At 34.7% G+C, this 26,906-nt stretch overlaps 2 protein-coding genes and 1 long non-coding RNA gene across 3 annotated transcripts in view; 2 read left to right on the plus strand and 1 right to left on the minus strand.

The window, feature by feature from the left end:
- Nucleotides 1–26,906, minus strand: part of hpca (hippocalcin) — an 802,589-nt gene that overhangs the window by 239,960 nt on the left and 535,723 nt on the right. The gene's annotated exons all lie outside the window — the stretch shown is intronic.
- Nucleotides 4–2,460, plus strand: fabp4a (fatty acid binding protein 4a). Its single transcript, NM_001004682.1, has 4 exons — nucleotides 4–137; nucleotides 355–530; nucleotides 632–733; nucleotides 2,202–2,460. The coding sequence occupies exons 1-4, from the start codon at nucleotides 65–67 to the stop codon at nucleotides 2,253–2,255; spliced, it is 405 nt and encodes a 134-aa protein (NP_001004682.1). The 5' UTR covers nucleotides 4–64; the 3' UTR covers nucleotides 2,256–2,460.
- Nucleotides 6,381–22,871, plus strand: LOC141379138 (uncharacterized). The gene is made up of 3 exons (XR_012395140.1): nucleotides 6,381–6,513; nucleotides 8,108–8,233; nucleotides 20,932–22,871. It is a non-coding gene; the product is annotated as an uncharacterized lncRNA (long non-coding RNA).

Here is a 26,906-nt window from a genome sequence, read left to right on the forward strand (position 1 = left end):
GATCAAATCTCAATTTACAGCTGTTGCGAGATTGAAAAGTAGAGGAGCATCATTATTCGGGAAAATGGTTGACAAATTCGTAGGAACGTGGAAAATGACCACCAGCGACAACTTTGACGAGTACATGAAGGCTATAGGTATGATTTAATTTTATTATTTAATAGTTAATAAAGTTTTAAAAAGATGCTGTAATTGTTTTGTTAGTAAGTGTATGGTAATTCAGTTAAAGTTAGTTTGGTAAACTGATGTATTATTAGTTTATTCATAATTTAACTATGGGAATGTGGACTATTCTTTGCTGTTTCTTCTCATTAATACTTTTCGTGACTGAATTTGTGCATTTTCCTATTTCAGGTGTGGGTTTTGCTACTCGTCAGGTTGGAAACCGGACCAAACCCAATCTAGTGGTGTGTGTGGACGAGCAGGGGCTGATCTGCATGAAGTCTCAGAGCACCTTCAAAACCACCGAGATCAAATTCAAGCTCAACGAGCCGTTCGAGGAGACCACGGCGGATGACAGAAAGACCACGGTTTGTACCGGACCGAACGGAATATATTAATTTCCAAGCCGTTTTTGATGATGTGAGGTTAACGGGCTTCTCCTTCTGCTTCTTTTTGTCTTTATCTGCAGACTGTCATGACTATCGAGAACGGCAAACTTGTGCAGAAACAGACCTGGGACGGCAAGGAGTCCACAATAGAGAGAGAGGTGTCGGATGGGAAATTAATAGCTGTAAGGATGCGCTTTGATTTATGAGTAGCACGTTGACATGATTTAATTAAAATATTAAGACCATTTAAAGATACTTATAAGATTATTTCTATTGCACTTTATTGTATTTTATAATGTTAAACTTTGTTTTTTTTTGCTCTTAATGCAAGTTGTTTTCATTTTTACAAGTTACAGCTTTACAGTTCTTGTCTATTACAAGTTAAGAAATATTAAATAGCAGGCTGTATTTTGTTATTTAGTATTATGTGTTAAAATAAGAAGTAGTTTTAAATTTTTTATACAAATTCATTTGCAATTTACAAACTAATTAATATGTTTATACAGTTCATACAAGTCATTTAAAGTAAAAAAAAAAAAAAACTTAAAACATTATATTTTACAATAGTATATTATCAGATTCTTATATTATCAATTATCAGAATTGTTAACCCACTATTTGTTGACTTGCTAACACAATTAAATATAGAATACAGTCAGTGTTCATAATCACAAGCAGTAATTTATATCTTTCATTAAAACCTTTGTTTCAGAATTGTGATATAAATTTTGCAATTCTGGATTTATAATGTAAAAATTTAGTAATGTAGTTCTGACGGAAAAAAGAAGTCTGAATTAGCAAAATATTAACTCCCAATCAAATATAAAATACTGTTATATAATTCTAAAATGTACAATTCTGACTTTATATCTTAAAGATTTTTTTTTCTCACAATTGGTGGTTAATGTAACCACACCACATTTTTAATATTGAGAACCAATTGAATTCTGAAATATGGCTAAATTTCCCCGTCAAAATTTATTAACAAAAAGTTGGAATATTGCATCATATTTTGTTATTTAATAAACTGTATTAAGAACAAGAATAAAAATGCAAAATGTGCGCTTAATGAAGGATTGCATTAAAAATTTTCAAAATATTCTTAAATATATTTTGTGCTTGAGAAACTAATTAGTTAATTAATTTGTTATTTATAATAATAATAACTTTGGTTTCCCAATTCCAAAACATTTTTATATTTTATAATCATTTTAATGTTAAGGAAACCTGGATATATTTAAAATAAAATAAATGAGTAAATAAACGAATATATTGGGATTTGCTTTCTGCATTTCTTTATGTATAAACTGGTATATTTAAAAAAAAATACTACAACTATTGTTTAGTAGCAGTTGTTGAGCAGTAATGAAAATTCGATGTTCATAAAATATATAATTATCAAACAATGAAAGTTTTAACAAAAATCTAATAGTGTTAGCAAGTAATTCTTTTTATTGCTGTAAAAATATATATAAACTGATGTAGTCTAGCATAATAGCAGTTACCATCTGTCTATTAGCTTGAACTAAATGTACAGAATAATATGGCCGAAGCATAAAGTCTTAGACTACCCCCCCTCCCCTCCACTTTTTGATGCTTTCACAGTTGAATTAATTCAAGGAATTCACAGCCTTGTTCTTCTTTTGTCAGAAATGCAAGATGGGTGATGTGGTGGCTGTCAGGACATATGTGAAGGAGGCATGAAGTAATCCAATCTGGATTTGAAGATGCCAGGCTCAGTTCAATGAGCAAAAACAGAAAGAAAAGAAAGCCAAAGTGAAATGTTACTTCTCTACTGAAAATCTCATGTTATTTTTGACACCAAAGCAAATGCTCACTGACCCTTTTAAAATGCATTTATTATCAGTCTTTATGGTGCTTTGAATAAAGTTGTTTTTATTTGCCTTCAGCTGAGTTGTGCTTTGTTGATCCCTGCTGTTTTAACACAGGCTTAGTCAAAATGCATGTGTCAACGCTTTCAAGAAAAATCCAGAGCAGAGATTCAGCGTTCAATCACAACAAGGTATAAACCACACGCATGTGGATACTACAATATAACAAAAAATCAAGCTAAAGTTGGTTTAAATATTGCAAACTCAAGGGTTTGGTTATTGTTTTATATAACACAGATTTTTATTACAGCCTTTGGGTTTAGTTTATACAAATTCATTTTGCAATTGCAATTGTCATATAAATTAAACCAATTAAAATATTTGTACAGTTCATGCAAGTTATTTAAAGTAAAAAAAACACAAAATTATTATTACGTTACAATGCATTAATAAAAATGTATTGTGAAAAATAATTTTGTTATTTAATAAACTGTAATAATATTAATAACTATTTGTGATGTTTATTAAATACACATATAAAATAAAAAGTTAATTAAATATAACTAAATTATTAAATATATTTTGTTGTTGAATATTATGTGGATACTACTCCTACTATAATCTGAAAAAATGCTGGGTCGTTTTAATCTTAAATTGGCTAAAATATTGCAAATTTAAGCATTGTTTTTTTTTATATATATATATATAACACATATTATATTCAAATTTAATCCCAACCTTTGGGTTTGATTTTATACAAATTCTTTTGCAGTTGTCTGGTAAATTAAACCAATTAAAATGTTTGTACAGTTCATGCAAGTTATTTAAAGTTAAAAGTTACATAATAATTATTAAGTTTCAATGCATTGACAAAAATGTAGGAACGCATCATAATATTGTTTTTTAATAGACTATGTAGTTATATTATTAATAACTATTTGTGATGTTTTTATATATTTTAAAATATATATGTTGGCATTATTCACCAAAAAGTTTATTAAACATTATAATAAATATATTTTGTTTCTAAACATTATGTGGTTACAACAATCTAAAAGTTTTAATCTAAAGTTGGCTAAAATAAAGCAAACTCAAGGGTTGTTGTTTTTTTCTTAGATAACCCGTTTTATATTCAACTTTGATCTCAACCTTTGGGTTTGTTTTTATACAAATTCATTTGCAATTGTCATGTTAATTAATCCAATTAAAATGTTTGTACAGTTCATGCAAGTTATTTAAAGTTTTGTATTGTTACAATGCATTAACAAAATGTAGGAATGTAACATATTTTATTATTCAATAGACTATGTAAAAATAACAATAATAATAATAACTGTACTTGTGATGTTTTGTATATTTTAAAATAAATACTGTTGTATTATTCAACAAAAAGTATATAAAAATATTATTAAATATATTTTGTTGTAGAATATTATGTGGATACTACAATCTAAAACAATAGGCAGTTTCAATCTAAAGTTGGCTAAAATATTGCAAACTCGAGGGTTGGGTTCTTTTTTTAACCCATATTATATTACAATTTAATCCCAACCTTTGGGTTTGTCCATATTTTTCCCAACTTTGGGTTGAAACAGTCTAGCAAAAGTCTATAAAACTTACTACATAATAAAAGATGTGAAAAAGTGTTTTAGCATGATCAAGAAGCTTCATGTCTTCTCAAAAATGACGATTTCAGAACTGCCACAATCATTAATGTGTCCAAGAAATCTCTAATTGTACCTTTAATTTAAACCTTTAATTATATTCCTTTCAGTTCTTAAAAAAATGGTACAATTATTCTATGACTATAACTTAAACTGTCACAGCCCTCCTTAAGGAGCAACAAAGAATGACTTTTCCCACAGTATTTGTGAGGAAATGTCATTTCTAAACAGCCTAACAAGTAAAGTTTCCTGATAAATTTAATAGTCTATTATTGCTTCATTATTTGACGTTAATGTACTGTTTCTGGTCTTGTTTGGGAAATCTCTGGGGATAAATCAACTAACACTAATGAATTCCGTTTCTTGAAGTTGAAGTCAAACACTTTAGTCCTTTCAACTTACATTAAACTGAATTCAAACCAGTTTAATCTTGTTTAACTTATAATAAAATTAATATAAAAACTTGACATATTGATATCGTTTTTACGGTGTATAAAAATTCAGCTTTTAATAACCTTTAATAACCCAATCAATTGAAATGTTAAACAATCAACAGTTCATTACAATTTAGATGAATTCAAACTCTGTTCATAATAAACAAAGGGCAAATACTATAGTTTACAGTAAGAGATAAATTCCCAGCTTGAACAATTTTACCTTGCGATGTAAAAATGATCTGTTAATTAGTTAACAATTTCCTGTATTATGTAATTCAAGATGACCTTTTCCTTTTATTTACATTTTTAGATTCCACCTTGATCTCTGCAGTTTACCTCTAACTATGAAAATAACCTTGAAACAATGTACTATATCAGGAAAAATGTATATTGACCTTATTCTAAAATGAGGAAGTGTGCTTGTTTTGGTGCTTGTTTTAGAACTTCCGGTTCAGTTGCCTATGGGAGAAATGACTAGGAATAATAAACAGCAGAAAATGGTCAAACTACTTGCTCTACAAACAAGTATGTCCATGACTATAAAGACAAAGCAGAACAATATAATAGGAAAATGTCAGTGTGCAACATGAAGCAGCGTAACAAGCTGATTTTAACATCTAAATAGCACCTATACGCCATCATTTTTGTAACATATAATAATAATTTATATTTTTACAGTAGCCTACTGTGACGGTTGGGGTGGGGGTAGGCATTATAAAATACAATTTATTGGGTAATTTTATAAAAAACATAAATATATGTCATGAACTTCCGCCTGCAATTGTACCTGATCTAGCCACAACCCTCCCCTACAAAAACAGCTTAAACCAGACTAGTAGGCTATTTTTAGTTGGTCCACCAGCCTGGTTTAAGAGGGGTTTCGGCCATTTATAGGCTGTTTTCCAGCCGTTTCCAGCCTGGTCTGGTCAGACTGGGAGATGACCAGCTAAAACCAGCTTGACCAGCCAAAACCAGTGATGTTCAGCTTAAACCAGGCTGGTTAAGCTGGTTTTAGCTGGTTTAAGCTCTTTAATTTCCAGCCTGACCAACTAAGACCAGGCTGAAAATGACTGGAAACCAGCCTGAAAATGCAGGCCAAAACATCTCTAAAACCAGGCTGGTCTATTAGCTAAAACCAGTCAACCAGCTTAGGTTGATTTAAGCTGTTTTTTTCCAGCAGGGTAGTACACGAAGAATACTAGCAGTTTAACACCAGCTTCTTCATTTTACATGACCAACTTTTATACAGTAGACTAATAAATCATTTCAAACTGCTACAAAAAAAGTCAACAAAAGTCACTTTGTTTAACTTTTGATGTTGAAAAGTTGTATTCAAGGTCCCCAAATGCAATTCAAAAGTGTAAATAAATGAAAAATATCCATGAATAATAAATTGTGGCAAAATTTTTAGTCAACTTTTGAATATTTTTTATTAAAAAGTGAAAGTCTATGAATTGTGCTAGACCAAATGTTTTGTCCTAATGGTAAAAACTTGAAGTGTATAGTATGAGGTGAAACAAACATTGTTTGTGGGCAGATCTATGTATATAAATGACAAAATCCAAATTCCTGGCAACTCTTTCAGCAGTGGTTCTTTTAGATATAACGTTATAAATGTTCCCTTTTACCTTTACATTTGTGCAGAGCTTTTACACCATCAGCTTTGTACAACATGAAAATTAAGATTTAAAAGCACATCTCCAAAATCATGCAGATCCAGGTTCTTGCATTCCCATGCCTTTTCACCTCAGTCCAAGAATGAAGACAACAAGAGAGTTAAACTGCTGTTACAGTGCACTGTGTTCAAGGGTACAGAGGATATGTATTTCTTTCCTCCTTTTAGCAGAACATTTCCCCTTTTGAGCATAGTTTTAGCATGCGTAACGAAACTGGAACACAGCGAGTCCCCAGAGCCATTGCTTTTGACCTACACAAAGAGCAGAGAATGTTCCACCGGTGGCCACTTTCCCAGGGCAGGAAAATGTAGAGATACACTGATTGTAATTGACTGCAAAAACAGCTGAAACAGGTGGGTTATGGGCCAGCTTTCTGTGTGCAACCTATTCAATAAAAAACAATGCACTTTCCTATCAGACCTGTGCAAAGTTGAAAAGGTGGTAGTGGTGCTGGAAATGTTTTGAATGCTGGAAGATTATCTTTTAATCATGTTTCAGATGCAAATTTAATGTGTTTTAAATCCACTGCTATGAGTTTGGTGTATCGTTTGACTTGGGTTTGGTCTGATGCACTTCTCGTTGGCATGCTGAGATCAGAAGAGCAGAGCATATGGAAGGATTTACTTCAGAAAAAAGATGTTTGTTGTCATAATAATGGAGCCAAAGCTCAGGGAAGTTAGAATAGGAGCAATAGGTTTCATGTTTGTTATTATAGAATTAAGGAACAGCGATGTTTCCCCTAAGTTAGAGTTATAAGATTAAAGACATTAACAAGATAATATACGAGGAACTGTTTTTGTTGAAGGAAAAGTGTGGTTTCAAAATATTTCTTACAGAGTTTTCATCTAAATGCTTTGTAATTTTTCAATATGTTGGAAGTATAAAACATACTGTCTAAGTCATTATATATATGGGGTAAATTCAAATGTGTAACTCGTTCTTCCCCTCCTCACCCAAACTGCATTTATTTGATTATAAATACAATAGAAACTGAGTTACAAGTTAAAATAGCTGTTTTCTAGATGAATATTTTTAAATGTATTTATTTTATTTTAATTTAAAGCATAATTACTCTAGAAGTGTCACAGAAATCATGTTAACGGGATTATTATTTGTTCAGTAATTAATAGGAGTTCTTATTTTATGAAAACTGCACTGTATAAATTATATGATCAGTAAGTCATGGCAACATATGTTTTTAGTAATTAACTTATTAAACTAAATTGATCATGTTCCAGCTTAATTTTTTGGTGTTAAGCAAACTGTTTTAAGCCAGTTAAATATAGTATATGTTCAAATGAGGGTGGCAAATGGTGTTTAGCACTGTCGCCGCACAGCAAGAAAGTTGCTGGTTTGAGTCCTGGCTGGGCCAGTTGACATTTCTGTGTGGAGTTTGCTTGTTCTCCCCGTGTTTGCATTTATTTCCTTCGCGTGCTCCGGTTCCCCCCACAGTCCAAAGACATGAATAGGTGAATCGGGTAAGCAAAATTGGCCGTATTGTATGGGTGTGTGTGTGTGTGAATGAGTGTATGGGTTTTTTCCAGTACTGGGTTGCGGCTGGAAGAGCATCCACTGCATAAAACATATGCCGGAATAGTTGGTGGTTCATTCCGCTGTAGCAACCCCTGATAACAAATGAGAAACTGAGCCAAAAAAAAATGAATGAATGAAGTTCAAATGACTCATAAGGTTAATTTGATTCAGCTTAAAATGTAAGGCAACCAGTATTTTTTACAGTGTGGTTTATATTTTTGAGGTAAAAATGCATTTGACTTTACATGAAACGTAAAAAGTATAAAATAACAGCTCCTACGCATTAATGTAACTTTTTTCACAAATCTTCTTTTTACTTTGTTTTACTTTGGTTGTATAACTTACTGCACTATTCTTGACGCTGCTCTGACTGAAATTATAACTAAAAGTTTTAAAAGTAAAATTCGTATGCAGGTCTAGCAGTGACAGCGTGTTCATCAACGTCTGAGACGACCAAGAAGGCGGAGTTTTATTACTTGGACAGAAATCAAACGTGATGTCCTGCACGACGCGTCAGGGTTTAACAATGAAAACTACAAGGTAAGATGTAATACAGATATAGCCTATCCTACAACATTTTTTTATGAAAGAGATGTTAAATAACCAACATAACATCCATTGATGCAGCGTTTTTGCTTATTTTGTTCAAATTGGGATGCATTTGTATCGAAAATATAGGCTGACTGTGACGAGGCTACAAGATATGTTTGGCTTTTTTCCCCAATAAAGAAATCGATAACCACTTTATAAAGAAAAGTCTGTTTGCCTTTCTAATTATTAGTAAAACGCCATAGATTATCTTAGTGTTCATCTACATTCTTTACATGGCTGTTTCCAGAAACATTTTTTCTCAGCTGTTTCTCAATTCCCATAGATATATGCTCAATTCCAAGAACACTGAGAATGAACTCTCTTGTGGAGACCGGTCTTGCCAAGTTACCTCGAAAGAACGAACTCGGGAGAAGAACGCGTCCTGTGAGAAATGAGATGCTGCGTTCTTCCTGATGATCACATGACCTTCACGCGTTTTTAATGGAAAAATATTTAAACATTACCACATTCATACACCGATTTATTGCTTTTCCCCTATTCAGTATATACAACATGCACAAAAACCTTACAAATATGCTTTGCACAACACTAATAAAACATATTTTAATATTAATTTCAGCAAATAAACCCCCTGAATGTGATCATGCCTTTATAAAGATTTTATGGTGATGTTTACATTCATCAGCTCATGTAGGGAAACTTCTGAGACAGATAAGTTATTTCTCTGAACTCTAATTATAAACCTATAAAATGTTGCACCTCCCACAGTTGTTGATTGGATATGGTTGTGGCCGGAAGTTAACAAGAATTATTTATATTATTTATTAAATTTTCCATTAATTGTATTTTATTCATCTCTACCCCCACCCCAACCCTAAACCCAACCATCACAGTACTGTAAAAACAGTAGTTGTACCAAGTATTATTTATGCTATCTATTAAATTACCCAATAAATTGTATTTTTAACACCTACCCCCAACCATAAACCCAACCGTCACAGTAATGTAAAAATATTAATTATTGTCATACAGTGTCATAAAAATATGCTACCATAATGATGTGCATATAGCATTTACGGCTTGCCACAAATCCGATCTAAACTTCATTGCTTCACACCTCCTTTATTCAGCCACTATGACTTCTGGGACTTCTTTAGCAAATTCAGATCTCAAGTCTGCATCCACGCATCCTTCATATCAAGAACACATCCGGGAGCTTTCACGCATCCTCCGTTCTTGCGCTCATGAGTTTTGGAACTGAACTTTGACGATTGATGATGATGTTTCTTGAGGACGCAAAACTGCTGCTAAATAACACAAATTGAGAAACTTTTTTGATACAGTGGCTAAGAGGAAATCCTTAAGTCCGGTGGACCAAACCAATCAGTTCTGGGGTGAATTGTAAGAATTTAAAACAATATTTAAAAAAAATTATATCCTATAAAACATCTAAATCTGTACCTTTATTCATTCATTTTCTTTTCGGCTTAGTCCCTTTATTAATCTAGGGTCACCACAGCAGAATGAACCGCCAACTTATCCAGCATTTGTTTTACACAGCAGATGCCCTTCCAGCTGCAACCCAACACTGGGAAATATGTACATTTATGTTTTTTTAATTAAATAATAAACCTTTAATTAAATATTATTAAAATATTTGTTTATTTAATTAATTATTTTACATACAGTTACTGTTAAAGCCCCGCTATGGAGAAAATTAAAAGAAATTTTACTTCTGAAACCCAACTATTGTAATCACATAATGGACATTTTATAAACTCCTCTTCACACTTTCTTTTTACATTTATTTATTTATTTAGTGAGTAACAATTTAACATTGTACAGTAACTCGGTCATTTTGGCCAGGCTTGAGGCGTGTTTCTTGTGACAGTCTGTGTATTGCATTATGGGTGTGCACAGCTTGCGGGATGTCTCAGTATTGTGTGTCGGATTCACTGGGGTCCCGTCTTATGTGTTGACCCGTGGACTGTTTTGCTTGTGCAGATAACACTACAGGAATGAAATCATATCCTTTGAGTAACATCTGGAAAGCTGCACAGCGGGACAAGAGATCGCACCCTTCCGCTCACTTTCCTTACATTGGAGCAGACAATCATATCGGCCTGTGTCTGAGATCAGGCCAAGGTTACAGTCCCTCACGCTGCAATAAAACTGCTTCCTCTGCTGTTTACACATCCATTGAGCTTCTTTTACCCATCATTGCAGGATTTTCCAATTCACAAAACTCTTTGTAATATACAAATATTATAAAACTGGTAATGCTGCAAAATGTAAAAGAATGTGCACATTTTAAGAACTAGTTTTACTTAGTAAAAACTTTGTTAGTTAAAACTTAGTTTAACTTAGCAGCTTGAACTTGGCAAAAATAACATGTTAGTCAGATGCAGGCAGGCCCGGATTGGCTAATCGGGAGGACCGGGAGAATTCCCGGTGGGCCGGTCCGTTTTTTTGGCTGCGAGGGCCGGTGTCCATAGCTCCAGAATCTGTTGCTCTCAGCAGTCACACTTTTTAAATTAATGTATTTATTTACTTGACCACAGTCTTCTTATTCAATATTTTACCGCAGCTCTGTTCTTTTGATCTATTTTCTCGCAGCCTCGTGTCCAAGATGCAGCCTGCAGGTTAATGGTCATATAACTGTTGTGGTCGAGTGGTTAGCAGGTTAGGTTTTGATGCCACCGACCCGGGTTTGATCCTCGTCTGAGTATTTATTTTTATTTTATTTTCATTTTTATTGTTAAGACATATAATACTGTTTTGGTTGTTGAACATTTGAAGTTCTAAACCAGCTGTTTTCTCAAAAAAAAAAAAAAAAAGATGTGATAGTGTAATTAGAAACTGAATTGGAAATGACCTTATTTCAATATTGTCAGTTGTGAACTGAGGTAGGCTGGTCTGAGGCTTGAAACTCCAGGGCTGAAAAGGAGTCCCACTCCGGCCCTGGATGCAGGGATGATTCTAAGATTGTCATTTAAGGGGGGCTCAGGTTGATCGCGGATTCTAAAGTGGGGACCGAAGAGAGGGGTGGTGGATAGTTTTGGGGGTTGATCGCAGACTCTAAAGTGAGGAGTCTTGTAGGGGGCTGAGGTTGGCGATCGTGGAAGTTCTACAGCCCCCCTAAAATAGGCCTAGCAGCGCCCATGGTTAGATGTTAAATAAGTCTCTGATGTCCCTTAAGTGTGTATGTAAAGTTTCAGCTCGGATACCACACAAACAATTATTCAAAAAAACTATTTTAGGCTTTGATCCAAATTGTGCTATTTTGGTGACTGTTGCTTTAAATTGGAATGAGCTTGTGCTCCCAGCCCTCCTTTCAAAAAGGGTGGAGCTGTAAACACCTGTGTGTCATCATAGCAGCAGGTTCACTCAGGGCTGTCTATGGCTGTTTCTCAATTCCAAGAATGCAGAGAACAGACTTGCGTTCTTGTGGAGACCGGTCTTGCCAGGTGTCCTCGAAAGAACGAACTCAGGGGACCGCGAGGGCAGAGAACGCGTTCTTTGAGAAATGGGATGCTGCGTTCTTCCTGATGGTCACATGACCTTCACGCGTTTTAAATGGAAATTATTTAAACATTACAGCACTCATACAACGATTTATTGTTGTCCCCCTTTTCAAAATATAATACTTTGCATAAAAACATTATAAATATACTCTGCACAATATAAATAAAACAAATTTTAATACGATTTTTAGCAAACACCCTTAATGTGTTTATTCCTTTATTAAGATATTCATGTTAATGTTTACTTTCACCGTTTCATTTAGGGAAACTCCTGAGGTAAATAAGTGATATCTCTGAACTTTAATAATAAATCTAAATAAAATGCAGCGCTTCCCACCTCCACTCGCAATGACTTCTGGGACTTCCAGAGCGAGTTTGGTGCTCAAGTCTGCATCAGTGCGTCCTTGATATCAAGATCACATCCGGGAAGTTTCACGCGTCCTCCGTACTTGCGGTCTTGAGTATTGGAACTGAACTTAGGCAGCTGATGATGACGTTTCACGAGAACACGAGGACGCAAGACCGCTGAAGAACGCATATTGAGAAACAGCCTATGTTAACGAGGGAGAGATCATCACTAATGGGCGGAGCTTTTTCCTTCTGATGACACGTACAATAGGAGAATGTCAGTCAAAGTGTTTTTAGACTGTTTTTATCAAGTGTGATTATATACTTTGATTAGGTGTGATCTTTGATCAAGTGTGATTATATATAAATTATATACATAATAGAACAATTAATTTTTACCACTAGATTCTGGCTATATTCAAACACTATTACCACATAAATGTTTTTAAACCAAGTATGCCTCATGCCTGCCTCATGCCCTAGGGGCTGGCTACAGTACAAGAACTAAACCCCGCTTCCTTCGGGTTAACGAACAAGACTTGAGCACAAATGAAAAATAAATAAATTACACCTGCAATAAAGGTGAGGCGGTCGCGCAGTGGGCTGCACGTTTGCCTCACAGCAAGAAGGTTGCCGGTTCGAGCCTCGGCTGGGTCAGTTGGCATTTCTGTGTGGAGTTTGCATGTTCTCCTCGTGTTCGCGTGGGTTTCCTCTGGGTGCTTTGGTTTCCCCCACAGACCAAAGACATGTGTTACAGGTGAATTGGATATGCTAAAATTGACTGTAATGTGTGAATAAGTGTGTGTGGATGTTTCCCAATGATGGGTTGCCGCTGGAAGGGCATCAGCTGTATAAAACATATGCTGGATTAGTTGGCGGTTCATTCCGCTGTGGCGACCCCAGATTAATAAAGGGACTAATCGTGTATTATTACGTGTTTTTAAATGTAAGTAATTATATTTATTTTAGTGAGCCTTTGTTACAGTGCAGATATGGAAGGTCAAATGAGAAGTTCAGGAGTTGATTTGACGTACAAGCGTTTGGTTGGAAGCTTGATTCCGTGGCTCCGCCTCTGGCTCCATCAGGCAGTCCTTCTGTGCATGCTCAAGCTCCAATTTCAGCAGTTTTTTGTGACAGTTTGTTTCCGTCATGAGGTGTTTTTCTTTTAATGGAAAAAGTCTTCCATATTTACAGTATATGGTTTAAAGCCCTTATAAAAACGATTTTGCATAATAGGTCCCGTAGTCTTTTGTGTATCAAGCTTCTTATATAGGTTATAGGTAAACACTTTCCTTTTGTTTCTCTCAGTGTTTCCTTCTTATAATTCAAGAGTTCACACTTAGCTGATGATTTACAAAGCTTATTTGGCATGATGTCCCGGGAGAGAGCCCCGAGCTCAAGGGCTCCTCGAGCCCGGGGCTTCCTCCCGTTGGCAGAGCAAGAAGGGAGCCTGAGCTCGGTGGATCTCAGAACTCCCCTGCCGCTGTAGCTAAGGGAACGTAAGGAATTAGACAGGCTTGATTGTTAAGTATGTTGAATGTCTTTGGATGGTGGGAGGAAACCGGAGAACCCGGGGAAAACCCACGCGGACACGGGAAGGACATACAAACTCCCCACAGAAACACTCACCGGTCCTATCGAACTAGGACCGGCAGTATTCTTGCTGTGTGGTTCACAGTGCTAACCACTGGACCGCCGTGCCGCCCAATCGCAGGTAAAGGAGGAGAATAGGGGAGGAGGGGGGTTTCTTCCAAACGAAGATAAAGTGAACTGAAAACTTAGGCTATTTATGGTGCCTTAGGGCTCATATGATTGGAAGATTAGTGATTAGCAAATGCGAGACTGGACGTGATAAATCATAAGCACGTGATCCTCTCGAAAATAGTTTATGAATAAACTTCACTTAGAGAGCCCAGTGGTTAGTGAGGTCAAAAAAGGCAGAGCTAAAAAACATAAGAAATGCAGCAAATTTTGAGAAATGCCGCCACAAAGTCATTTTACTCCACAAAAATCAGAAAAATGTCCTGCGAAATCCTGAAGGGGCTATTTAAGCAAGCTGTGAATGTTTCAAATCCCAAAGGGACCTGCAGGCTTGTCTGAAAATATTCATTTATGTCTGCCATGTTTATCAGTGTTACTCTTCCCGAGGCCCGCCATGACCTCTGTGTTTTAATTGGTCAATTCCTGCCTTCACAACAGTAGCTGATGTGTTGTTGCAAAATGCTTTGATTTGCAAATCAATCTGTCGCCACAGCTGCCGAAGAGGGTTTTGGGTTCATTCGAGTTGCCTGGTAGGGATCCAGGGTTGCTGTGTGTGGGTTCAGTCAGGGCTGATATCAGCAGGGGATTCTGGGAAGCCTGTTGCTATGCGACTGGCCTGCTGGAGTCTAGATCCAGCTTGAACATAACAAGCTATAATGGTCACTGTAGGAGGCATGTCTGTGGTCAAAGAATCCATTTATTAGTGCATACTTGCAAGAAAGTGGACTGGAAGATTGGAGGGCGTAGCTGACCTACCTCATGCTTCTGCAGACTTTGAAACGGGTGCAAAGGCGTCCAATATTTCTCTCATGTGTGTGCAAAGATGAATAAAACAATAGGAGACAGTGATCGTCTGACGTGATCATGAACTTACGCATGTGAGATGTAATAAGTTGATTAAAGCGTTGAATGCATAGACAAAAATAAAAATAGTATAAAAATAATTTTTATCATTATATTCTTACCCTTGTCGTATACTTGTTTGCAATGAATAAATCAACAAAATGAATAAAATCAACAAAACAATGAATAAATCAACAAATGAACAAAAATCAATGAATAAAATCAACAAAACAAAACAAAATAAATAAAAATAAAGCAAAATAAAATAAAATAAATATAATGAATAAAATAAATAAATAAAATAAAGCAAAATAAAATAAATTCAAATAATACAATAAATAAAAAACATAAATAAAATAAATTAAAATAAGGCAAAATAAAATATTCAATGAATAAAATAAAATAAACAAAACAAAATAAATAAAATAAAATAAAGCAAAATAAAATAAATTCAATGAAAATGATGAATAAATAAAACAGAACAAAATAAATACAATAAAATAAAGCAAAATAAAGTAAAATAAAATAAAAAACAAAGCAAAATAAATAAAATCCATACAATAAATGAACTATAACAAAATAAAATTAATTAAATTAAAATTAAATAACATTTATAAAACATTTTTTGTATTAAAATGGGAAAATAAAATAAAAAAGGAACACTAATAAAATATAAAAAAAATTCTAATTATGTTTTAAATAATATTTTTAAAATGTAAGGATAAATCATAGCTTGAAGGGAAAATTCAATCAAAACTAAACATAATTTTGAATAAAGAATATTTGAATAACTCTTATGCCATATCTATATTAGCTTATTTCAACTTTCATTTAACAAATAATATTATTTTTGCATAATTTAAAAATATCTTATATTAACACTGAGAAATTTAGCAAAATGTCTAATCCACACTTTAATTAAATTCAAAATGATTGTATTTCATTCTGCAAAATATCCTTTGTGTTAAATGAGAAAAAAATTAGGAGAAAAATAATGAGTGAAAAAAACTTTGTACTTTAGATTTTTGAAAAACTTGGTGTGACTTCATAAAAAAAAATTATTAATAAAAATTAAACAATAAAAACAGCATTTCAGGCCCACAAATTGTTGTTGGCATGTAAATTCAAAGCGAAAATGCATAAAAAGTTTTTCATTTTAGCTAAAACAATGTTGTATTTACAAATCCTTAATTATCTAAAATATCCTAACACTTTCCAAAACATCAGCTCACCATCACTTTTATGTCTTATTTACTACGCAATTACTTAATAACTGTTAATTTGTATGTCACAGATAGTTTCAAAATTTTTTGAGAAGGATTTATCTTTAAGATATTTAGGAAACTGTCTCCTTTGTTATGTTTTACATGAAAGAGGAAGATTTGATGTGTTTCTTCAGTCAAGACATTTCTTCATTCAAGCATAAGGTCAGTGGTTTTAAAGAACACTTCAACCTGTCAAGATCTTCTTTTAGCTTTGATAATGTGATGCGTCATGAAGAGTGTTTGCAGTGGTTTCCTTGCTTGTCCTCAGGATTCACTGAGCTCATGTGATCTGTAATCCTGCAGGCCGAGCTCTGCTCAGTATGGAGCCTCTATAGTACGACATCAAAAAAAAGTGGCCAGTCAAAACAGCCACAGATGTTCATCCTATAACTCTGAAGAGGTGGACACAATGCTTACTCAATACAATAGTAACCTTCAAACTGTTGAGTATTGAACATTGAAGCCTGTTGACCATTAGACTTCCTCTCTCTCAATTTCTGTCAGTGTTGAGAAAAAAAAATCTGATATTCTGTATGAATGAGTCTATAATTGTAGCCACATTTTGTGTCCAGGGTTATTATCTCTTTCAGGTTTTATTCAGATGGTTATATTTTTAAATCTATTAATAATTTGATGTTCATTGTCATCGATCATAAGATGTTACAGGCCATAACAATATCCTTTTTTTCAGGGGGAAAGTGGTTTTATAGCTTAAAATCATGATTCCTTGTTTACTAAATCATGATAATTTCATGAACAAGAGATTTTAATTTACGTTTATTTTGGTAATATTTAATTTCTTTATAAGTGCCGTCTGAAATTTTCCTCTAAAATTAGCATTTTTCTCAGGCTGTTGTGTGTAGTTTCAGCAATTTTACTCTTAGTGCAAAGAAAAGGTTATTTTCATTGCCTTAATAGTGAAATAACTTAACATAAACAGGAGGCAGAGAAATACACAAATTTTAGAGGAAAATTTCTAGACGCCACTTTAAGGTTTTTGTATCTGAGCGCTTCATTTATGAAAGCCTCAAATGTAAATTTCATTTAATTAACATTTAGTTGTTTAGTAATGGCTTTGATCTCATAAAAATGGCTGTCCATGAATCTTGCATCAATTCTTTGTGTGCGTTCTGTAATTCAGTGGTCCTCAACCACCGGTACCTATCTGTGGATCAATTGGTATCGGGGTGCACAAGATTTCATTAATTATTTCAGTTTGATTTATTATCTGAGTCTGAACAATCTTTTATTTTGAAAAATCTTTTATTTTGAAAAATTACCTTATCCTCTCGCTTACATCTTGGTCACTTGAGCGCCCAAATTAAACTTACAAGCAGCAAAACGAGTAAGACAGAGACGTCTTTGGAAAGTTTCTTTGCAAAGGGGAAAAGGCCCTCTGAAGGAGCCATGAACTGCCAAGGAATGGATCCGCAACCCATTTGTCAACAAATTAGGTGAACCAGCATGTCAGCGGTCCGTTCTTCATACGTGGATCTCTAAATTGGCTGGATTTGGTTATTGGCGATTTGACACGATCTACGATTGTTTTGTTCTTCAAAACTCATCCTGGAGTTGTTGTCATAGCAATAGTTCTGGTAGCTCAAACCTGCTCAGGAGCCGGTTCATTTCGTATAAACAAGTTTAAAAATATATATATTAATAAAACTGGTAACACTTTACAATAAGGTTCATTGGTTAATGCATTTACTAACATGAACTAATCATGAACAACACATGTACAGCATTTATTAATCATAATTAAACATTTACTATTGCATTAATAACATCCAAGTCCATGCTTGTTAACATTAGTTAATGCACCATGAGTTAACATGAACCAACAATGCACTACTGTATTTTCATTAACTAACGTTAACTAACATGAACAAATACTGTAGTAGATGTATTGTTCATTGTTTGTTCATGTTTGTAAATGCATTAATTAACATTAACTAATGAACCTTATTGTAAAGTGTGACCATAAAACTTATGCAATCCACCGTGTGGTTTAAAGAGAAATTAATTGATTGATTAATTGATTAATTGAAATTTAATTGATATGAACTTGTTAGATACAAACACGTACAATCACTTTGTTACAATTTGTGTATGATAATGAACATCCACAATATTTCACTTTTTTTGTAAGGAATAATACATTTATGCAGTCAAGCACGTTTTGACAGTTAATATGACGGTGATTTGATGTTTCACAAAAGTTGCAGACACCTTTACCAACATCAAAATGCTTTTGTGATGCTAAATTAGTTTAAACATCCACTTATTCTTTACACTGATTAAGAAACCGGCTACTATAATGCTACTATGACTACTTAAGAAAATCCGCTCTAACTGTAAAACTAAATAAATCACTAAATACTCTTGGCACATGAAAGTGTAAAGCCTGCAGCTCACAACAAAGTTGAAAAGTTATTGCGCATTATATTTAACAAACTGTTTCCATTGCTTGTTGCATTGCTAATCATAATTTCAGGGATCAATAGATCTGTCCAGCACCTGCAGAGATCTCAGATCAGTTCATCCAGACATTTTAATCTGATTTGCAAACTTTTTGAAGAACCAAATTAGCCAGAGACCAGTTATCAACATTAAAAAACTCAGGATCTGCCAAATCATCTTAGATAATTTAAGTGAGGTATGAAGAACGGACCCCTGTACAAGAAGATCAACTGCTGAAGATCAAATAACGGCGGCCTTTTAGGGGCCATACACATATCGCATCTTTTCTAGAGTTTGTGCAAGTTTGTTATTTTCAATGGATGTGCAAGTGCAAGCAGCATAACATGATCACATTTTCCAGACGTACACAAGTGAATATATACAGAGAGCGCACCGCGAGTCATGTGATAAGAACTGACCAATCAGCCTCAGCTTGTAAGGAATATTCACATTTCGGTAGACTTATTTTCTCAGACAAACACAGATCACCCACCTGCAGTGCTTTTTGTAGTTTCCTCCATAAATTAAACTTGTATTAGAGTGACAGCAATGTTTTGTCATCCTCTAAGAAAACCATTAATGGTCACCGAGCAACCTACGAACCACTGCACCACACCCGCCCCACCTGCGGTAAAATGGGCTATATATTCACACAGACTTTTAATCTTTAACCAGGGAGCCCAAGGGCTTCTGGTGAACTCTCTATTACAAAACTGTCATGTTTAAGGTCTGATTTCTTAAAAAAATAAATAAAATAAAAAACAGCGATCTTCACTGCCTGAGAGATATACAATATGAAGTGGGTCTCAGATCGGACAAGAAGCACTGCATTAAAGTCCATTTCCCCCTGTTTTTGCGCTAGTCTGTTGCCACTGACGGCGCTAGCACTTACAAAGGTCTTTCATCTTGTTTTACTCTTGAACATCTAAATGAATTCTTAAGTCTATATAACTGATTGTACAGTAATTACATTACAACATCGATGCTGTAAAAACAACTTTGTGAAATTGAAAATAGTCGCATTAAAATTTCACAGGAAGTTTATCATTGGCTTTAAAACTTTAGTTGTGCATAGAGCCCATTGCCAATCGTTGACCGGTCTGCTGTGATAAAAGGTTGGGGACCACTACTGTATATCTAATATTTTCATCTAAAAAGTTCTCAAACCAAAGAAGTATTTTAAATTGGTAATTTTGTCAGCGCCATGTACTGTTTTCTTAGCATTTATGCTAGTAAAAGGGAGTTTTGGATAAAAGTACAACTCAGAATAGTCAAAATAGTACAATTATTCAGTTTTGTTATGGTCAGTCCCTTGGTTCTAATGTGACAGATTTGACTAATAATACGTTAAAAACATTCACAGTTTTCAATAAGGTTTCATTAGTTAATGTAGGCAGCAAGTTGGCTCAGTGGTTAGCATTGTCGCCTCACAGCCAGAAGTTCGCTGGAATGGCATCCACTGCATAAAACATATGCTGGAATAGTTGGCGGTTCATTCCACTGTGGCGACCTCTGATAAATAAGGAACCAAGCCAAAGGAAAATGAATGGTTAATGTATTTACTAACATTAACTAAATATGAACAGTACTTGTATAGCATTTATTAATATAGTTCAACCTTTACTATACCTTATTAAAATCCAAATTCATGCCTGTTAATATTAGTTAATGCACCGTAAGTTAATATGAACTAACATTTACTAACCACATGAACAAATACTGTAAATATATTGTTTATTGTTTGTTTATAGTAAAGGCATTAAATAACATTAACCTATGCAACCTTATTGTAAAGCGTTACTAGAAAATCCGTTATTAGTCTTTTGTGTTCTTCATAGAATTACTAAAAATCAAATATGTTTTCAATAAGATGCCGGAAAATTTTTTTAGTGAACTGTTTGTTTTTCTTAACTCTCTGAAATGCAACATGCATCAGCAATTGTAGAAGCAATCATATAAATGTAATGGAAACTTGTGTTTTAGGTTGAATACTGCTGTTCAGCCCCAGTTTTCAGCAACACTGTGAATCTTCCCATTTGGGAAGAGATAAACCCGGCAGGGAGATCTTTGGAATTCTGTTTAGAATTCCTGTTAGATATAGTTTGAGGAACATCGGCTCAGATAAGAGAATGGGCCTGTAGGAGGTAAAGCTCATTCCCAGAACCCGTATTTTTTGAACATGCCACATTACACGTATCTGGTACGGAATGGATTTTAAAAGTATAGTGGGTAAAGTGTCTGTTCAGAGACAAGACCAGATAAGGTGTGTGTGTGTGTGTGTTTGTTTGTTTGTGTGTATGCACGCACAGGGTCAGCGCTATACATTCAGGGGCCCTAAGAAGAAGAATTTTGGGGCTCTACCTTGCTTTGAATAGTGGAGTACTGCCATTGCAAACCAGCCCATAGTGGTTTTATTGCTTATTAAATACAATCATTTGTTAATTAACTTTCTTTTTCTTTTTTTCTTTTTTTCTTTTTGCCACAGCTAAATGAACCACCAACTTATCCAGCATATGTTTTATGCAGCGGATGCTCTTACAGCCACAACGCAACACTGGGAAATACACATACAGCCAATTTAGCTTTTTCAATTCACCTGTACCGGATGTCTTTGGATTGTGGGGAAAATCGGCCGGATGAAACCCATGCAAACCTGAGGAGAACATGAAAAACTCCACACAGAAATGCCAACTGACCCAACCAAAGCTTGAACCTGCAACCTTCTTGCTGTGAGGCAATCGTGCTACCCACTGAATAAAACTTAAAAGTAAAGCTTAAAGATGTGTCACATTTCAATTACTTAAAAACTGTCTGAATGATTTGAACATTTTAAAACAGCACTGTTCTTGTCAACTAGCAGCTTCAAAAATTAAGAATTAAACAATCTTTGATGAAGGGATCAGACATTGCTACTTTTGCGTCCCTCTAGATTGTTTAAAACATTTTCTATTAAATTAGCAAACAGATTGAAGATTCTATAAAACAGTTTAGGTTGAGAAATTCCATAAACAAAAACCCTGCAATGAAACAACAGTGAACAATAATTGGCCAAAAGTGAAAATGCTACATTTTATACTCTGCCGGAGTTTGTAGGGGCCCCTATTGGCAGCGAGGCCCTAAGCAGCCGCTTGGTTCGCTTTTAGGGAGGGCCGGCTCTGCTTGTGCATTTTTTTGTCATATGAAGTCAAAGATTTGTATAATAAACTGTGTTTGACTGTTATAAGTAAATTGTGATTTATGAGTAAGAAATATGTAAATGTGTGTAAATTTATATTTATTCAGTTTAAAAATTACTTTCGGTAATATTATTGACTAATATGAAAATGCTCACCAGATTTATTTACAACAGTTGAGACTTGCTTCTACAGAGAGACTTGCTTTGTTAACCAAATAAGTGGATCTTATTGGATATGCATTGTAAACATTAAATACAAGTTGAAAAGGTTTTATTTTTTATTTCATATATCAAGGTTTTAATAATGATTCTCTCTAAATCATTCCGCATAATTCTGCAGAATTTTTTTTACAAACTTCTCTGCAGATACAGTATAGCAAAAAATTGTCCGCAGATTCTGTCTGGCCTTTCTTTTGAGTACATTGCGCAGTCCACATTTTTCAAAAGGCTTATAAACCAAACAGAATAAGTATTTTTGAGAACATAAAAGAGAAAGTTTCCTTTTAGGGGAAGGTAACATGTATGGTTGGTGTAGGGCAATGGTAAATAAGTGAAGTTTTACAAACTAATTTCAAAAGAAGCATGTGATAGGATGGAATGCAGTTTACATATTCTTCCCGTGTTCACGTGGGTTTCCCCCGAGTCCCCCGGTTTTCTCCCACAGACTAAAGACATGTAGGCTAACGCAAGTTAAAGCAGGGGTGGGCAAACTCGGTCCTGGAGAGCCGGTGTCCTGCATAGTTTAGCTCCAACACTAATCAAACACACACTAATCAGTGTCTTCAAGATCACTAGAAATCTATAAACAAGTGTGTTTGATCAGAGTTGGAGCTAAACTGTGCAGGTCACCGGCCCTCCAGGCCCGAGTTTGCCCACCCCTGAGTCACAGTTAAAGTCACAGTTAAAGTCACAGTTGGCGGTCTATTCTTGGGAAGTTATCGAGAACTACCTGATCTCGTATTCCTCCTAAATGCTCATTGACCAGGCGGGAGCCTTGGGCTCATCTATCTCCGAGCTCTCTCCTGGAACAGCATGCCAAACCTGCTAAAATAGTCAAGCATTATTTAAGTGTGAACATTTGAAAGTGTGCAGTTTAATAAACATTATGCCTAACATTGTGTAGCCACAATTCCCAAAAACAAACTTGTGTATGTGTAGCAGTAGAGGAGAGTGATCATGAGGGAGGAGCCTGTCGATTCTGTGACAATCATTGGAAAAGCATGACAACAATAAAAAAAGCTTTAAAAATGTACTCCTTAATGAAAAACGGTTGATCAGATGCAGTGTATTTCCTTTTATATAACATTAAATTCATCACCGTTTGTTAAATTAATGCATCTTTGGGTCTAAAGGCAGATTTTAAATGTATAATGAGGTTTAAAGGGACAGTTCACCCAAAATCTGTTACGCACTGTTCCCTTGTCACAAACCTGGGGCCTCATGTACGAAGACTTGCGTGGAAATCTTACTAAAACATTGCGTACGCACAAAGCTGTAAATGTGCGTACGCAGAAAAAATTTTAGATGTATGAAACACCGTACGCCGAATCTCACGCATATTCTTTTGTACATCCGAATGAACGTGAAACTGAGCGCAACATGCACGAGCACAAAACCCCTCCCTGCCTCCTCCCCCGTATGAATATGCTAATGACTATGCTAATGGCAAAACCCAACGAAAAAGCAATGGCAAAATCAAGCAAAAAGAGAAACTTTGAACAAAATGTGAATTGGAGGTGCTGCTTTCGGAGGTAGACCGGAGAAAAGCGGTGTTATTTGCAAGTTTGTTCTCCGGAATTAACAACAAAAGAAAAAATCAGAGTGGGAGAGTTTAGCTGATGCGGTTAACACAGTTGGGTCTGAACATCGCACTGAGTGCATTAAAAAAGGAAATAGTGTGGTTTATATCTGTAAAATGTTGCAGTACTGACACGTTCGAGCATAAACTCGGCTCGAATCCAGCGTCTGATGAACTCTTTCTTCTTTTTTTTCCCGCTACATATCAGATTTTGCCCACTATTTATCACGAGAAAGACAAGTAGGAATCATTAATAAGTTTGTGCATCATATTTTATTTGCACATTTATTGAATGGAAATGTTTCTTATTCACGCATGCAAATTCATCTTCAGATAGTGTCTTTATAACAATGTGCGTGCGGTAGATAGCTCAGATTACATTGGGAAAACAGGCGACCGCTGCAAATTGTGCTTTAATGTTTAGCTGGTCAAATGTATGGTATGGAAACCTTACATACCTACTAGATGAACCCGTCTCATACAGCTGCCATTGCAAGGCTCAGACACTTTGTAGAGAGGAATTTAATACAACTGCCTCTAGGAGTCGCCAATGGAAATAAAACAGACACGCACAAAAAATGTGAGTACGCCAGCCAGAAACCTGCCGTGAAGCTGCGCACATTCCCACGTTCAGTTCATTGTTAGTAAATCCAAACGTGAGCGATTCTGAGCGTGAAACCTGGCGTACGCAAAGTTTTTGTGCGTACGCAGTGTTGATACATGAGGCCCCTGGTAAATTCTTCTGTTGAACACAAAAGATATTTTGAAGAGTGTTGGAAACTAGTATCCAAGGACTTCTGTAGTATTTGTTTTTTCCTACTATAGAAGTTTCCAACATACCTCCAAATATATATTTTTTGGTGCTCAGCTGGAAAAAAGAAACTCATGTTAGTTTGGAACCACTTAAGGCTGAGTAAACAAAGAGTACATTTTTATCTTGTGTGAACTGTCCCTTTAAATTTGAACTCTATTTGTAGGCCGAACCACACAGATCCTACAACATTATAAGGCTGTCAGTGAGAAGCCTGTTATGTCCTGAATGAACAAAGTTCTCCAAACTCTTTCCGTCAGCTTTTTTTGTTTTCAGCTGATCAATTTCAATACATGTCAAGCGATGAAAAAGTGCTTCTTTCCTGCTGGAGAGGAGCGAGAGGATTTGACGTATGAGCGTCATAGGTAATGCGTTTAATCCAGTTTTATTCAAAGAAGATATATCTATGTGTTTTTATTTTTAAGAGCCTAGGTCTAGAGAACAATAGCTCCGTGAACACCCTTTAATGACTTTCAAACACGTACTTCCACACGCTGCAGGGGGGAGATAACACGGCTCTATCATAGCTCAGAGGAAAGGGAAGCAATAAGTCATTCACCAACCTTTTCTTCTTAGTGCTTGTAAACAAACCACTTACGGTCGTACTTGTGTTTAACCCCTGCAACCTAGAAGATTGAGATTTATTGGAAACACCAAAAAGGATTTTGGGGTAATTTAGGTGAAGTTCACTGAGATAGTCACACCTCGAGTCAGTGGCATTTCAAGAATGACAAATTTAGCCCCATTACAAAAGCGTTTTCTATTTGTGGAACACAAAGCTTCTTTGAAGTCATTCACCACCCTTTTTTTTTTTTTTTACAGCTTGTAAAGAAACCACAGTAGTACTAGGGGTGTATATCCGGTATCTCATCATGATATGATATGATATGATGTTGATACTCTTAGGCAGCAAAATTGATTAAAATTCTGGGATACAATTCCAATTTAATTTGATTCAGTGGAATATTGATCCATGAATCAGTTTTAAGAAATGTGCCTATTTTACAGAACCAGTGACCTTTTTATGAACTCAAATGTACAGTTGAAGACAGGATTATTGGCCCCCCTGAATTATTGACTTTTGTGTGAATTTTTTGCCCAATTTCTGTTTAATAGAGAGAAGATTTTTTCAACACATTTCTAAACATAATAGTTTTAATAATTCATTTCTAATCACTGATTTATTTAATCTTTTCCATGATGACAGTAAATAATATTTGACTAGATATTTATCAAGACACATTTATACAGCTTAAAGTGACATTGAAAAGGCTTAACTAGGTTAATTAGGTTAACTAGGCAGGTTAGGGTAATTAGGCAGGTTATTTTATAACGATGGTTTGTTCTGTAGACTATTTAAAAAAAATTAGCTTAAAGGGACTAATAATTTTGACCTTAAAATGGCTTTTAAAATTTTTTAAACTGCTTTTATTCTAGCCAAAATAAAACAAATAAGACTTTATCCAGAAAAAAAATATTATCAGACATACTGTGAAATGTTTCTTGATCTGTTTAACATCATTTGAGAAGTATTTAAAAAGAATTAAAAAAAATTCAAAGGAGGACTAAAAATTCTGACTTCAAATGTATATAAAATAAACACTAAATTGATCTGTGTGAAAATTGCATTTACAACAAAAAATACACTTTTTAAAAATAATATAAAAAATAATAATAGAGTCATCAAGTCAAAAATAAATAATAAATTATTCTTAAAGTCAGAATAAACCAGAAGTTGCTGAGACTTTTGTTTCGATATGTTGTTCAGGAATATTAGGTAGGAGGCGGGTCTTCTTTTTGTGCATCATTCCATCATAGCAAACTAACAGTAAGAGGGGCATGGTTAGGGATGTTGTGCTGAAGCAACAAACTCATTTCATCAGAGAAGGGCCACCACTTCACACACGAAAGCAAATGGTCAGACTTTGCTTGATAACCAAAACAAACGTTTTTTTTTTTGCTAATTAACTTCCGTGGTTAATTGTTCATCTAAATAATAATAAGCGCTAGTGAAATAAACAGTGTAAATTTTAAATTACCTCAGACTTTAAATGAGTAATATCAACTCTATCTCACTGCAATTCATAAGTTTTTGATTTAGTAGCTAATTAATTAGTATGAATTTGTATAATCTCATTCACACAATTTAGTTCAATTTGCTTATCCCCCAATGACGGTTGGGCTTAGAGGTCGGGTTTGGTGCTACTCCTCTTTTTAAAATCATACATTTTCGTACACCTGAATTAGTTTGAACTTGTATAAATTACCCACTGAAATAAAACATTTCATGGTGAGATCAGGCTGTTATTACTGTAAATTGGCTGCAAAAGCTGCTTTGTTGTTGCGACTGAAAAATTGCAGTGTTGGAGTAATGCATTACAAGTTACGTAATATTATTACTTTTTTAAGAAACAAGTAAAGTAACACATTACTGAAAAAATTAAATGATAATATTTGAATTACTTTCTAAAAAATGTAGTGCGAGTTACTTTTTAGCAGAATTAATTTGCTTTTAAAAAATAAATTGCTGAATTAAAATAAACGTTGAATCATCGACTCAGTGAGAGAATTTTTGCCCTGCAGAAACAAACAGAAACCACGATGGCAGAGCCTTACATTTCTGCACTAGAAGTATTCTCATCATTGTTAATGCATGGAGAAAAGTAAACGGGGCTG

Source organism: Danio rerio, chromosome 19 (genome assembly GCF_049306965.1).
Source record: "Danio rerio strain Tuebingen ecotype United States chromosome 19, GRCz12tu, whole genome shotgun sequence".
Classification (NCBI taxonomy): domain Eukaryota; kingdom Metazoa; phylum Chordata; class Actinopteri; order Cypriniformes; family Danionidae; genus Danio; species Danio rerio.

Coding starts and splice junctions, on each gene's coding strand:
- fabp4a (NM_001004682.1), top strand. CDS start 65: ATGGTTGACAAATTCGTAGGAACGTGGAAAATGACCACCAGCGACAAC. Junction 531..631: donor CGGATGACAGAAAGACCACG/GTTTGTACCGGA, acceptor CTTTATCTGCAG/ACTGTCATGACTATCGAGAA. Junction 734..2,201: donor CGGATGGGAAATTAATAGCT/GTAAGGATGCGC, acceptor TTCTTTTGTCAG/AAATGCAAGATGGGTGATGT.